Below are 15,490 nucleotides of genomic sequence, written 5' to 3' on the forward strand. Positions count from 1 at the left end.
ACAAGTGGAGCGAGACTCAGTGGGTCTCAGTGGCTTAGTGGGTAAAGGGACCTGCTTCTATACCTGATGACCAGTTTGATTCCTGAGACCCACACAGTAGGACAACAGAACTGATTCTCACAGGCTCTCTCTGATCACCACATACAAGCTGTGGTATAAGTATACCCACACAAAATAAGTAAGTAAAATGTAATAATAACAGTAATAATAGTAGTAGTAGTAACAGTAATAAAAGCAATAGCAATAGTAATAATAATGGTAATAATGATAGTATAGAGGAGGGTGGAGGGATGGCCCAGTGGGTAGGAGTTCTGTGCAAGAGCTGGAATCCCAAGCACAGGAGCTGGGCATGGCTGCACATGGCTCTAACTCCAATGCTGGGGGTGGGGGCAGAGACAGGAAGACTCAGGAGCTCAATGGCCAGTCGCTGAGAGACCCTGTGTTAAGACAATTAAGGAAGAGAGCTACAGAGGAAGACACAGCCTCTTCCTCTGGCCTCTGTACATGTGGAAGTGTACATTCAAGTGTGTACCATGTATGCAATCCTCCACATCAACCTGCCTGTCCACACTAAATGTAAAAATTTAAAAATGTGAAAAAATGTGTAGTGGAGAGAGGTTTAAGGAGATGACTGTGCTTAGGCTTCAGTGAATGCCAGGGCTGTAAAGAGAGAGGAAGAGCAGGCCTGAGTGAGCACGAGAGGGAGGCGGATCCCACACTTTCATTTTCATTAAAAACACTGGCTTTTCTGATACAATTCATGAACCACAAAATGTCCACGTGCCTTTTTACATACCATTCGAGTGAACAGTTAAGAGATTTCTAGTGTAAAATACTGAGGTATGAACCATGTCATAATAAATATACTGCTGATAATTTCTAACTGTAGGGTTTCCAGTCATAGAGACTCTGAAACAGTAAGATGGGGCTGCAAATTTATTGATTGATTCTAATTCCACAGAAAGGATTAGAAGCTTTACTACCTTTACTAAAAGAAAACCAAAATCATTTGGAAATTAAAATAAGAACTTTTACAAAGGAAGGAGGAGGGATCAGTTTCTACAGGGATTTGTTGATTTGAAATAGGGTCCTGCTACAATGCCTAGGTTTGTTTTCACTTCCTGGATTCAAGCAGTCCACCTACTCCAGCCTCTTCCAAGTGCTAGGACTACATCTGTGCACTATCACACTCTACCCAGAAAAACTCTTCTGGAAATTATTATGTGTAGACATCAGCTACAGAACATTTAGTTTTGGTACCCACTTCTATATCACAATCCAAGGGACCACAGCTCCTTCGAACCTTAATTATACCTTTATGGAGGTTCTCCAAGGGCTCTAGGACTCCTCTTCGGAAGGAGGCCATGGGGTCTTGGACACAGGACCGGAGGCTTAGCATGCTCTGCAGGTGAGGCTCCCGAAGAAGCTGCTCCCGGTAAGCGGTCAGCTGAGGTGAGCGGCAGAGCAGGGCAGCAACATTGTGGACAAATTCTGGTACCAGGCAGGTGTAGGCATTGTCTGCTTGGCAATAGTGATAGGCAACCACCTATGGAAAGATGAGATTGCACGCAGGCTTGTTAGCAGCTCTGGTTACATATGACCAGACCCTAACACCGCCTTTGGTTTTTCCATTTTCTCAAATTTTCTTTCAAATAAAAATAGAAGCCACTAACACAACTGTATAATTTATACACAGTCAAAAATTAGACATAATGTATGTATATATTCTAACAACCTAAAATTAAAGTGTATAAATAAAAATGGGATAGTCCTTCTGGATTATAAGAGACAGGAAGCAAGACTGAGAAGGAAGACGGACATTAATATTGCTAACATTTATTCAACACAGTAGTATAGAAAAGTCTACTCTTGTAACAAAGCATTGGAACTAATACAATGAAGAAAATCATGTTACTCTCTAGAGATACACATGCTCACATCAATTTTTGATATAATCTTATTTTTTTAAAAAGATGAGCCTATAAAATTCTCAGAGTTTAGGAGTCTTAATAATGTTTAGGTTCTGGGCTTCTGGCTAGCCGTCTGGCTGACCGTCTGGCTGGTTGGTTTAAGCTGTTTGTTAAGAGTTGCACAGAATTACTCCATATCATCTGTTATGGTTTTTCTTTTTGTCTCAAGTGCAAGTGCAAAAAAGAGCGTCTTCTTTTTGATAGGGCTGCACTAATGTAGCCCAGGCTCGCCTACAACTCCTGGTCCTTCTGCCTCCGCCTCCAGAGTAGACAATCATGCCTAGCACAGAGAGTGACTTTAATATAGATCACTCTTCAGGCTTATTACTGCCAAGAAAAGTGATGATATACTGTAGAAACCATGGCATCAGCAGGAGAGATTCAGCTTGATTTATGGAAAGAATCTGACAAGGTGCTCAGAACACAGTCAAGAGGGTAATGGCATTAGTGGATTCCACCCTCCTCCTCCTCCCCCTCATGTCACCATTGCCCTCCTTCTCCTTATGCTCACTACCACTCTCCCCCTCCTCATGGTCACCACTGTCCCCCTCCTCCTCATGGTCACCCCCACTTCCACACTCGTCTTAATCAGCACCACCATCACCGTGCTGTGTGCTCATTTCAGCAACTAGCTTTGTGCCTATAGGTAACTTGGACATCCTAATAGCACTCACGTGTGTACTGGGAATGCTGCTCTTCAGTTACCTCTTAGACAAGTTTACCACAGAGGAGTTCTATTCTGAAAAAAACCTAATTTGTAAGTGTGGTCGTCTCTTTAATACATTCTGTAAATGTCAACTCTTTTAAACAGTTAAAAATCTTTCTCATTGAACATAAATGAAATCAAATAATACGGAGATGTTAGTGTATATTTAAAGCCACACAGGAACTGCTTGTGAGTGAAACAAAGAAGTCCAAATTCCATAGGAGGACCAGAAACCAGAGGTTGTATTTAGAGCTCCACTTTTCTTTAGGTGATTAGTAAAGACAGTGTTAGCAGCCTAAAGGAAAACCTCATCCTCTCAGTCAACAGTGCAGACAGTACTTACTGCCTTCATGGACACAGATCTTTGAATCAACATGGAATCTTACCATATTTTGCTTCAATTGATTCCATATGTGGAGGCAATGTTCAGCTCAGCAAGCCTTGTATAATTTGCTTTTTATGTAATGCAGTGGGGTATTATTTTACAGATAAAGATTATGAAACTTGGAAGAAGGGTTCTTTTACTGCTTTTGTTAAAAATCATATTTTTTAATCTTGTTATGCCTTGCAAAATACTACGGCATTTCTTTTTTTTTATTTTTTATTGGATTTTTTAAAATTTACATGTCACATGTTATCCCCTTTCTTGGTTTCCCGTCCATAAACCCTAGTCCCATTCCCTCTCCCCCTTCTCTTCTATGAGGGTGTTCCCCCACCCAACCACCCACCCCAAAAAAATCATACGTGTACTTGGAGATTTTTTCCCCAGTATTGAGAATCGAGGCTAGGCATCTGCAATTAATGCCAAGCACTCTGCCACACTGCCATACTGAAGCCTTCAGATGTGCACTTGGATTAATGAGGTTTCATCTAACAAGTCAGCGTTAAAGTTATATATTCTAAAGCAGTCTCTTTTTTAATTTTAGTATTTGGCATTCCAAAGATAAAGTCTTGATATCTTTGAAGAATTCTGGTAGAAAATCCACTCAACATCTTTGGATTTGCAAGGTGATTCAAAATAGGTTATTAACTGTGCATTTCAAAGGAGCTGTGTGGTATGTGTAAGTATATAAGGTCCATGAAAACTATGTTAGGCACTGAGCTGTCTCAGTCAGATAAAATGACAGCACCCATGTCTAAACAGCTGTGTGTCAGTAATATCAGTGCTGGGAAGGTGTAGACAGACAGACCTCTGCAAGGTAGCAGAGCTTATCATGAGCTACAATTTCAGTGAGACCCTGTATCAAAATGCCTGGTGCTCTTGGGGTCAGAAGAGGGCATCAGATCATCTGGAACTGCAGTTAAAGATGGTTGTTAGCTGCCATGAGGGTGCTGGGAATTGAACCTAGGTCCTCTGGAAAAACAGCCAGTGCTCTTAAGCACTGAGTTACCTCTCCAGTCTCCCAAACTGTCCTTTGATATTACCTAAACATTTCCTATGTATAGAAACAGGGAGCAATTCCAAATGTATGCACTTTTCCCCAGTCTCTCATTTCATCAGTAAAAGGTACATTTATATAGCACTCTACAACTTTGAGGAAGTTATTATACTCACTATAGTTAGAGCTTCTTGGAAGTGGCTCAGAATCCATCTATCTGCCTTAATAAACCAACTGGCACAACGCTTTCCCTGGGTGGATTCTTATTTCTTAAGATCACTTGTCTTAATCTCATTTTTAGCTGTGTCTTTCTTTTTTTTAAGCTGTGTCTTTCTTACATAATTAATTTTTCCACCCCATTTTACTTATGTTAACTATCTAAAATTTTTATTGGAATAATTCTAAACAAAATATATTTGAAGTAACTAGAATTACATTACTTCTTTGAAAGAAGACAGTAAGTAAATGTTATGTTCCTTCTTCACAGAAGAACAGAGGGGATGCTGGAAGCCCACACATACTTAAGTATAGAGGTCAGCATTAGTATTTTGATTGGGAACTGGGAAAATGCTGTCATGCTAAAGGTGATTGCTGCCAAACCTGAGGACCTGATTTCAATGCCTAGGACTCAGAGCTCCCATATATTATCTTCTGACCTAGACACTTGAGCTCACACAAAATAAATTAAATGCAATATTAAAAAATATTTGATTGGTCGGTCCCCAGCTCTGGGAAAAAAAAAAAAAAGAAAAGAAAAAATATTTGATTGGGTTAGAGATGATCTCAGTGGCAGAATGCTTACCGATACTGCCAAAGTGTGTGTGTGTGTGTGTGTGTGTGTGTGTGTGTGTGTGTGTGTGACAACTTTGATTTAATCCTATATCCAATAAATAATAAAATGTTATTATTTTATTGGGTAATCCTTATTAAAGAATTGAGTGGCAGCAAATCTTCCAGGCTTGTATTAAAAGTATCAGATCCTCACACACCATAGAGCATTTTATATTTCAAATGAACACCTATGAACACTAATCTCATATTAAGGAAAGACAGTTTTGAATGTCTAGAATTCATTTGGACAGAAAAAATCTAGCTAACATAACAACTGACATTAGTATCTTTTAAATTCTAGAGTGACATTAGCTCTTCATTTGGGTCAGTTCTCATATTCTTAAGCCCACCGACCACTCAATACACCGGGTTTATTTTATTTTATTTTTTTTGAAAAACATGACAATATTTAGCATATACCGAGTGCTCAAAATTATACAACAGAAGGATATGCTAAAATCCATTTGACTGAACTATTTACAGTCATGAGTTTAATGTTGTCAAAGTTTTATATGAATGCAGAGATTATAATATAAATAAATAAGGATATATGTGCATACATCTGCATGTTAAAAGAATCCTAAAGTTTGATGTTTTCATTCCCTTGTTGGTCCTTATTTTTTTTCATCTTTATTAACCTGAGTATTTCTTATTTACATTTCGATTGTTATTCCCCTTCCCAGTTTGCAGGCCAAAATCCCCCTAACCCTCCCCCTCCCCTTCTTTATGGCTGTTCCCCTCCCCATCCTCCCCCCATTACCGCCCTCCCCCCAACAATCACGTTCACTGGGGGTTAAGTCTTGGCAGGACCAAGGGCTTCCCCTTCCACTGGTGCTCTTACTAGGCCCTTCATTGCTACCTATGCAGTTGGAGCCCAGTGTCAGTCCATGTATAGTCTTTGGGTAGTGGTTTAGTCCCTGAAAGCTCTGGTTGGTTGGCATTGTTGTTCATATGGGGTCTCGGGCCCCTTCAGGCTCTTTCAGTCTTTTCTAAGATTCCTTCAGTGGGGGTCCTGTTCTCAGCTCAGTGGTTTAATGATGGCATTCGCCTATGTATTTGCTGTATTCTGGCTGTGTCTCTCAGGAGAGATCTACATCTGGTTCCTGTCGGCCTGCACTTTGCTTCATCTATCTTACCTAGTTTGGTGGTTGTATATGTATGGGCCACATGTGGGGCAGGCTCTGGATGGGTGTTCCTTCTGCCTCTGTTCTAAACTTTGCCTCCCTATTCCTTCCCAAGGGTATTCTTGTTCCCCTTTTAAAGAAGGAGTGAAGCATTCACATTTTGGTCATCCTTCTTGAGGTTCATGTGTTCTGAGATCTAGGGTAATTCGAGCATTTGGGCTAATATCCACTTATCAATGAGTGCATACCATGTGTGTTTCTCTGTGATTGGGTTACCACACTCAGGATGATATTTTCCAGTTCCAACCATTTGCCTACGAATTTCATAAAGTCATTGTTTTTGATAGCTGAATAATATTCCATTGTGTAGATGTACCACATTTTCTGTATCCATTCCTTTGTTGAAGGGCATCTGGGTTCTTTCCAGCTTCTGGCTATTATAAATAAGGCCACAATGAACATAGTGGAGCATGTGTCTTTGTTATATGTTGGGGTATCTTTTGGGTATATGCCTAGGAGAGATATAGCTGGGTCCTCAGGTAGTTCAATGTCCAATTTTCTGAGGAACCTCCAGACTGATTTCCAGAGTGGTTGTACCAGTCTGCAATCCCACCAACAATGGAGGAGTGTTCCTCTTTCTTCACATCCTCACCAGCATTTGCTGTCCCCTGAGTTTTTGATCTTAGCCATTCTCACTGGTGTGAGGTGAAATCTCAGGGTTGTTTTGATTTGCATTTCCCTTATGACTAAAGATGTTGAACATTTCTTTAGGTGTTTCTTAGCCATTTGGCATTCCTCAGCTGTGAATTCTTTGTTTAGCTCTGAACCCAATTTTTTAATAGGGTTATTTGTCTCCCTGCAGTCTAACTTCTTGAGTTCTTTATATATTTTGGATATAAGCCCTCTATCAGTTGTAGGATTGGTAAAGATCTTTTCCCAATCTGTTGGTTGTCGTTTTGTCCTAACAACAATGTCCTTTGCCTTACAGAAGCTTTGCAGTTTAATGAGATCCCATTTGTCGATTCTTGATCTTAGATCATAAGCCATTGGTGTTTTGTTCAGGAAATTTTCTCCAGTGCCCATGGGTTCGAGATGCTTCCCCACTTTTTCTTCTATTAGTTTGAGTATATCTGGTTTGACATGGAGGTCCTTGATCCACTTGGACTTAAGCTTTGTACAGGGTGATAAGCATGGATCGATCTGCATTCTTCTACATGCTGACCCCAGTTGAACCAGCACCATTTGCTGAAAATGCTATCTTTTTTCCATTGGATGGTTTTGGCTCCTTTGTCAAAAATCAAGTGACCATAGGTGTGTGGGTTCATTTCTGGGTCTTCAATTCTATTCTACTGGTCTATCTGTCTGTCTCTGTACCAATACCATGCAGTTTTTATCACTATTGCTCTGTAATACTGCTTGAGTTCAGGGATAGTGATTCCCCCTGAAGTCCTTTTATTGTTGAGGATAGTTTTAGCTATCCTGGGTTTTTTGTTATTCCAGATGAATTTGCAAATTGTTCTGTCTAACTCTTTGAAGAATTGGATTGGTATTTTGATGGGGATTGCATTGAATCTGTAGATCGCTTTTGGTAAAATGGCCATTTTTACTATATTAATCCTGCCAAGCCATGAGCATGGGAGATCTTTCCATCTTCTGAGATCTTCTTCAAGTTCTTTCTTCAGAGGCTTGAAGTTCTTATCATACAGATCTTTCACTTGCTTGGTTAAAGACACATTGAGGTATTTTATATTATTTGGGACTATTATGAAGGGTGTTGTTTCCCTAATTTCTTTCTTGGCTTGTTTCTCTTGTGTAGAGGAAGGCTACTGATTTATTTGAGTTAATGTTATACCCAGCCACTTTCCTGAAGTTGTTTATCAGGTTTAGTAGTTCTCTGGTGGAACTTTTGGGATCACTTAAATATACTATCATATCATCTGCAAATAGTGATATTTTGACTTCTTCTTTTCCAATCTGTATCCCTTTGATCTCCTTTTGTTGTCTGATTGCTCTGGCTAGAACTTCAAGAACTATATTGAATAAGTAGGGAGAGAGTGGGCAGCCTTGTCTAGTCCCTGATTTTAGTGGGAGTGCTTCAAGGTTCTCTCCATTTAGTTTAATGTTAGCTACTGGTTTGCTGTATATTACGCTGGGTTTACTTTTTAGCATGATCCTTCGACTGTTAAATCAGCTAAGAAAACAAACAAGCAAACCTGGAAATCACTAGGCAGATGGGACTGGCCTGATGGTGATGATCCTCCTTTATCTGTCTCCTGTATGCAGAGATTAAAGTGTGGGTCACTGGGGTAAGAGAGATGTTTAGTTAGTGGTTAAGAGCCCTGGCTGCTCTTCCCAAGGTTCTGAGTTCAGTTCCCAACATGCATACAGTTACTCAGAGCTGTCTATAGCACTGGTTCCTAAGATGCCCTCTTCTGGTCTCCTTACATAACAGCAAATCAGTTGGAGCACAAACATGCAGGCAAAACACCCATCACAAAAAAATAAAACGTGAGCTACCACCACACAAGCTACTTTAGTATTTCTAGAAATCTGAAGGCTCATTGTAAATAACTACTTTATCTTCCTTTACTCTCTTAACTCGGATTCTAATCTTCACTCTGGAATTGGAGGCTAAAAATAATTCCCAGGCTTGGGTTATTTCAGTAATTTTCCAGTTTACCGCCCTACCTTCTCTTCCTCCTTTTTCCCCCCTTCATTTTCTTTTAAAGCAACAAGACTTTTATTTTTTAACTTGGACTCATTTTAGACTTACAGAAATGTTGCAAAAGTAGTACACAGAGCTTCCATTTATTCCTCACCCAGCCTCCTTTATTAGTATTTTATATAATCATAATTATGAAAGCCAGTAAATTAACATAAAATAATTTTACCTAAAACTCTAAACAACACTTAGTAATCTTATCTATTATTACTGAAAAGTTAGTGTGTCCACTAGGTCCTTTCCTGCTCAAGACCCATCCAGGACCCGCATAATATTTAGTTATTTCCCTTTAGTCTCCTTTCATCTGTCATTTTCCACAACATTGATGTTTTCAAAGACTGACTGGTTATTTTGCTGAATGTCTTTGAGTTTGGGTCTATCTGATGTTCAGAGATGTCTTCTTGGGAAGAATAGCATAAAAAGTGTTGTGTCCTTGATCGATCAAGCCAGAGGGTTCTCAGTGCCAGCATGGCTTGTCACTGGTGAGGGTGTCCTGCTTTACTTAGTTCAGGTTAAGACTGCCACTGCAAAGCTGCTATTGTTCTTTCGGTGATTAAAAGTACCTTAGAAGAGATTATTTGGAAATAATACAGGCCCCGCTTCTCTCTGAACGCCCATTAACTCTCTATGTACAGTGGATGTTTTCTGCAGAATTAATAACTATGATGTTTGGTGATTTTTCAGTTTCCCTTCTTCTACATTTGTTATTTAGAATCCCACAGAAACAAAGAACTATCTATCCCTTTGCATATAGTATGTTGCAGTGAACTATTTTAGGATGAAGTATAAACTATACATACATATATATATATATGTGATTACATAAAATCACACATTCATATGTACATTTTTGTATATGTGTATGTATATGTATATATACACATGTAAACTTGGAAACACAAGGATATTTAATAACCTTTTCAGTGTTGGGAATTGAACCCAGGGCCCTTTGCATTAAAATAAGCACTCTGCCATTGATTTACATTTCTAGCTCTCAGATGAGTCCTCCTCCCTGACAAGATGAAGCCTCCGTACCTAGTCTTGACTGGCCTGAACTCCTGATCCTCCTGTCTCAGCCTCCTGAATGCTAGGATCATAGAAGGTACCACCATCTTTAGCTCGTGTGAAGTTTGTTTCTTTTAGTAAAGTAATTTGAACTTCACTAATTGCAAGAAGAGAAGGGCTATTTGGATTTTAGTATAGGGAAGAGTTTGAAATTTCTTCATTCATTTAACACAAATTTATGTGCTAAAATCACTGTGTTAAAAGTCGGGGATAAGAGGCTGGAGAGATGGCTCAGTGGTTAAGAGCATTGTCTGCTTTTCCAGAGGTCCTGAGTTCAAATCCCAGCAACCACATGGTGGCTCACAACCATCTGTAATGGGATCCGATGCCCTCTTCTGGTGTGTCTGAAGACAGCTAGTGAGCACATAGAATAAATAAATCTTTAAAACAATGGTGGCTAACAGCTCAGCAATGACCCATTCAATAGAAAAATACTAAGTAAAAACTAACAAATAACAAAACTGAAGCTGACAAGTATACAGTAAGGTTGTTTTCTCATACTGGTATCCCGAATGTAGAAGAAATTTGGGTCATTGTTAATTTTAGAAGCTAAAGCCCCTAGAGACATGAAAACATTATTTATAGGTTACTTGCTGCTTGACTTAGATCTCATTTGTCCACAATGTTCTCACACTAATACTAATTTAACTTCAGGTCACTGCCTTGCATGTAATATATTCTTATATTCATTCATTCTCTCTCTCTCTCTCTCTCTCTCTCTCTCTCTCTCTCTCTCTCTCTCTCTCTCTCCTGCCCATATTAGGGTCAGTTTGTTTAACGTCACCACATTGCCATATGACGGCTGCAGTTGATGATGGCTTTACCAGTTGCTATACCACTTCCAGGGACCACGGTCACTTGACATTTTCCTTATGCAGAACAGGACTGGCAAGAACACTGAGTTCTTTCTTACATAAAGATTCTTTTTGGGGAAAAAAAAAACACCCAAGCTTTTGTGTCTCCATATCTTAAAAGTAGTTTCCCTAATTAGCTTATTTCATATGCATTATCTTCTTGTGTGTGTGTTTGTTAGTTGCTTTTAAAAAGAACTTTAATTATTTACATACATTACATCCTGACCACAATTTCCTCTACCTCCACTCCTTCCAGCCAACCGCTCCCCCAAACCTCCCCTTTCCCTAGATTCACTTCTTCTCCATGGCATAACAAAGTATAACAAGACCAGGCATACACCTCTTACCAAGACTGTCTGGGTGACCCAGTAGGAGGAAAAGGGTCCTAAGCACAGAAGAAAAGAGATAGCTCCTAGTCCCGCTATAAGGGGTCCCACAAAAACACCAAGCTATACAACCATGCCAGATATGCAGAGGACATAGTTCGGACATAGAGGGTCCGTGCTTGCTGCTTCAGTCTCAGGAGTCCCTATAAGTCCTGCTTAGTTGATTCTGTGGGCTGTGTTCTTGTGGTGTCCTTGACCCCTCTGGCTTCTAGAATCCTTCCTCCCCCTCCTCTTTGGGGTTCCCCTGGCTTCACCTAGTGTTTGGCTGTGGGTCTCTGTATCTGCTCCTAACATTAGAAATCATTTCATTGACTTTAATTTTTGGTCAGTCAAATTTGGTTCTATGCTGGGTCCTGGCCATCCAAACAGTGATAGGTATGGGCCTCAAGTCAGAGCAGTCATGGGTTGGCCACCCCGCATGTCCTATGCCACCACTGCACCAGCATGTCTTGTATGCAGGATGCATTATAAGGAGAAGGTTTTGTGCCTACGTTGATGTGCCAGTCCCACTATTCAGAGTCTTAGAGGGCAGGAAAGATGACTCAGTGGTTAAGAGCACTGGCTGCTCTGATAGAGGATCAGGGTTCAGTTCCTAGACCCACATAGGGGATCCAGAATTACCTTTTTAATTTAAAGACTAAACACAGACATATATGATGAGAGCTGCTAGCCATATAGAAACCTTTTTGTTTTTGAGATCATCAAAAGGTGAAATTTCATAATTTTCTTTTTGTGAAGGCACATTCAAAGATTGATAGAATTTCTAAAAGAAGGCTCAGCAAAGATTCTTCTTGTCACTAGAAGAGCGGCAGTGGTTAAAGATGCAAGGACCTGAGTACCTGTCCCATCTTTTACAGAATGAAGACAATGATAATATTCCTACAGAGGTATACAGAGGCTCTGAATCCTAGTTCTGTTATCTATTAACAGCATAGCTCTGGAAAAATAGTCATGGGAATCAACATTTTCTCATGTATAAAATGGAGATAAGAATGACTACCATATAAGGTTAAGATACACTGAAGCAAACAAAACAAAGTCCTAAATATCCAGCGTCCTTACACTTATTACAAATTCAGTAAACAGAAGCCAGTGTGTTGCTGTTCTGTTAACTGTCCTATTAACTCTACACATTATGTACACATTCTATTCTACACATTAATTCTACCTGGAAAACCCACTTTTATTCTAGGTGAATTTATACATACAGGAAAGGCTTTCAGTGAATCTCTGTGCCTCTGCACTGATTACATTCAGAAGACACCACAATGCCAACTGGAGACGCAACTAACATGCTGATTTAGCAAAATCTCTTATAATCCAAGTGAAAAGTGTTTCTTCAGCAAACAGGACTGTTTCAAAGTTCTGACCAACTCTCCAGTGACCTCCACCAATAAGCAGCAAGAAAACTATGAAATACCAGTAGTAATTACTGATGTAGTGGAATTGATACCAAGGATTCTCAAACCAAGAGGCTCTTGATATAAAAAAAAAAAAATACTGACTTGAGAATCACATTCGAAAGTCAGATGTCCACTTCCTGGTTTGTTATGGTGAAAAGCTAGACTGCTGGCTTCTGCTCTGTGCCCCCATAGCACAAGCTTCTACAGCCAAACTATAATGTGCATAATTGCTAGGATACTATTCATGTGTCAACCAGGAGCCACTTCTTATACAAAGGTTAGCATAAACTTAAACATGCTTCATCCTCACATAAAAAATGTATTTGTAAGTTCATTGTTGGTGGGATTGCAGACTGGTACAACCATTCTGGAAATCAGTCTGGAGGTTCCTCAGAAAATTGGACATTGAACTACCTGAGGATCCAGCTATACCTTTCTTGGGCATATACCCAAAAGATGCCCCAACATATAAAAAAGACACGTGCTCCACTATGTTCATCGCAGCCTTATTTGTAATAGCCAGAAGCTGGAAAGAACCCAGATGCCCTTCAACAGAGGAATGGATACAGAAAATGTGGCACATCTACACAATGGAATATTACTCAGCTATCAAAAACAACGACTTTATGAAATTCATAGGCAAATGGTTGGAACTGGAAAATATCATCCTGAGTGAGCTAACCCAATCACAGAAAGACATACATGGTATGCACTCATTGATAAGTGGCTATTAGCCCAAATGCTTGAATTACCCTAGATGCCTAGAACTAATGAAACTCAAGACGGAGGATCAAAATGTGAATGCTTCACTCCTTCTTTAAAAGGGGAACAAGAATACCCTTGGCAGGGAAGAGAGAGGCAAAGATTAAAACAGAGACTGAAGGGACACCCATTCAGAGCCTGCCCCACATGTGGCCCATATATATACAGCCACCCAATTAGACAAGATGGATGAAGCAAAGAAGTGCAGAAGTGTAGATCGCTCCTGAGAGACACAGCCAGAATACAGCAAATACAGAGGCGAATGCCAGCAGCAAACCACTGAACTGAGAATGGGACCCCCGTTGAAGGAATCAGAGAAAGAACTGGAAGAGCTTGAAGGGGCTCGAGACCCCATATGTACAACAATGCCAAGCAACCAGAGCTTCCAGGGACTAAGCCACCACCCAAAGACTATACATGGACTGACCCTGGACTCTGACCTGGTAGGTTGCAATGAATATCCTAGTAAGAGCACCAGTGGAAGGGGAAGCCCTGGGTCCTGCTAAGACTGAACCCCTAGTGAACTAGACTGTTGGCGAGAGGGCAGCAATGGGGGGAGGGGTGGGAGAGGAACACCCATAAAGAAGGGGATGGGAGAAGGGAATGTTTACCCGGAAACCGGGAAAGGGAATAACACACGAAATGTGTATAAGAAATATGCAAGTTAATAAAAAAAAAAGAAAAAAAGAAGAAAAAAAAAGAATTCTAAAATTTTAAAAATATTTTAAAAGTAAATATAGTTACTGATTTCCAACTTAAACAATATTTAACTTTTTGAATATAAACATTAATATCGTTTAAGGGGAAACTTATTGTACAATGTTTAATAAAAATTAAAAACATCCCATCTCAAGGCATAAACAAACTTATTTATATTTTGTTTAAAGCAGACATAATCTAGAATTTAGAATGTGATCATTCCTTAAGAAAGGATAAACAGTCACTAATATTTTACTTATTATACTTAAACTTTTCAAATATAGACAGTAAATGTATTGGGATTTCTTTCTTTGGTAAGAGGCAACACAGCACAGAGATAGGATATCTTTTCTTTTCTTTTCTTAGCGCCATCGCATGTATGATGTACTTATTTGAGTACTGTCCTCTCCCACTCTGAGAATGTAGACCAGACAATGCAGAGACCAGTTGTGCTGCATGACTGGGTTATTGAGCATGGGTTCCAAGCTCACATTCTAAATGAGTAACTTGATAGAATGCTGAAATCTCGTCAACATTTATCTATTTCTGTCTTTAAATTATTCTAAAGAACATGTTGGGCAGCATGTTTAGAAGAAAGCAGAGATAACTTCTACAGTCACAATGAGTTGGCAATGAATATGAGGGAACTCTGTGTCTGTTCTGGAAACCTGTTCAAGCACTTACTTTTACTAACAGGAATGACTGACATCCTGACTCGGAGAAGCCTTCCTGTCTCAGCCCCCTAAGTGCTGAGATTAAGAGCCACTGTGCCTTGCTCAGAATGGATTTTAATGAGGAAATTTGTAATTGTACAGCCCACTTGTAAAACTTCAGAGAAGCACAAGAATCATCACAAGTACTAGGTACTCTGGAGGATGAAGAAAAGAAAGGGGACCTAGATCAGAATTTCCTACCCAGGTGACTACCTTCTCAGTATCCACAGAAAAGAGACAATACTGACTAGAGTCACTGAGAGAATTTAAATTTTGGAATACTAAACACAGGGCAAAGTACATATTGTGTGCAGATCTGAAAACAAGGGCTTTCAGCATGGTCTATTGAAACCCTAGTTATATTCTGCCCAGCACTGGAATGTTGGCATTCAGTATCTATATTTCCAGTTAAAAGGCTGGAGAATTCTTTGATAAAGGATGTGAACAATTTAAAAAAGAAATCCCCTAAAACATACAGGCAGTGACTTCTGGGTATTTCCAATAAGGGATGGATCATCTAAAGGCCCTCTGTATAGTCAAACTTGTCCACATGAGATCTCTCTCTCTCACATGCACTCCCGACAACCCCATGGGTGGCAGTTCAGAGGGTAAGAAAGGAAGGAGAGGGAAAACTAGAGGAAAAATGCTTTATAAACAAGGGAGTAACTGCAGAAAAAGAGAGAGCTATTATATATTAAAACTATGAGAGAAAAAATTCATTTACTGAAAAGGTTAGAAGAGAAGATAATGTTGGTGAACTCTTATCAAAAGAGACTGGGATGTCCAGCTTCTTGGGGGTGATGGGTTGGGTAAAGACGTCAACTGTGAGTTCTGAACATTATTCGCTTTCCTATGTGCATATGTTATTTTGAAAAT

At 39.7% G+C, this 15,490-nt stretch overlaps 1 protein-coding gene across 7 annotated transcripts in view; it reads right to left on the reverse strand.

Annotated features, from left to right (window-relative positions):
• The window catches only part of Tanc2 (tetratricopeptide repeat, ankyrin repeat and coiled-coil containing 2), a 325,356-nt gene that overhangs the window by 79,939 nt on the left and 229,927 nt on the right, over positions 1-15,490 (reverse strand). For all 7 annotated transcript variants that reach the window (XM_032914256.1, XM_032914255.1, XM_032914254.1 and 4 more), the window contains one exon: positions 1,315-1,546. In XM_032914256.1, coding sequence (XP_032770147.1) covers positions 1,315-1,546 — 232 coding nt within the window. The remainder of the gene's footprint in view (positions 1-1,314; positions 1,547-15,490) is intronic.

The sequence above is a fragment of the Rattus rattus genome, chromosome 9, assembly GCF_011064425.1.
Source record: "Rattus rattus isolate New Zealand chromosome 9, Rrattus_CSIRO_v1, whole genome shotgun sequence".
Lineage (NCBI taxonomy): Eukaryota > Metazoa > Chordata > Mammalia > Rodentia > Muridae > Rattus > Rattus rattus.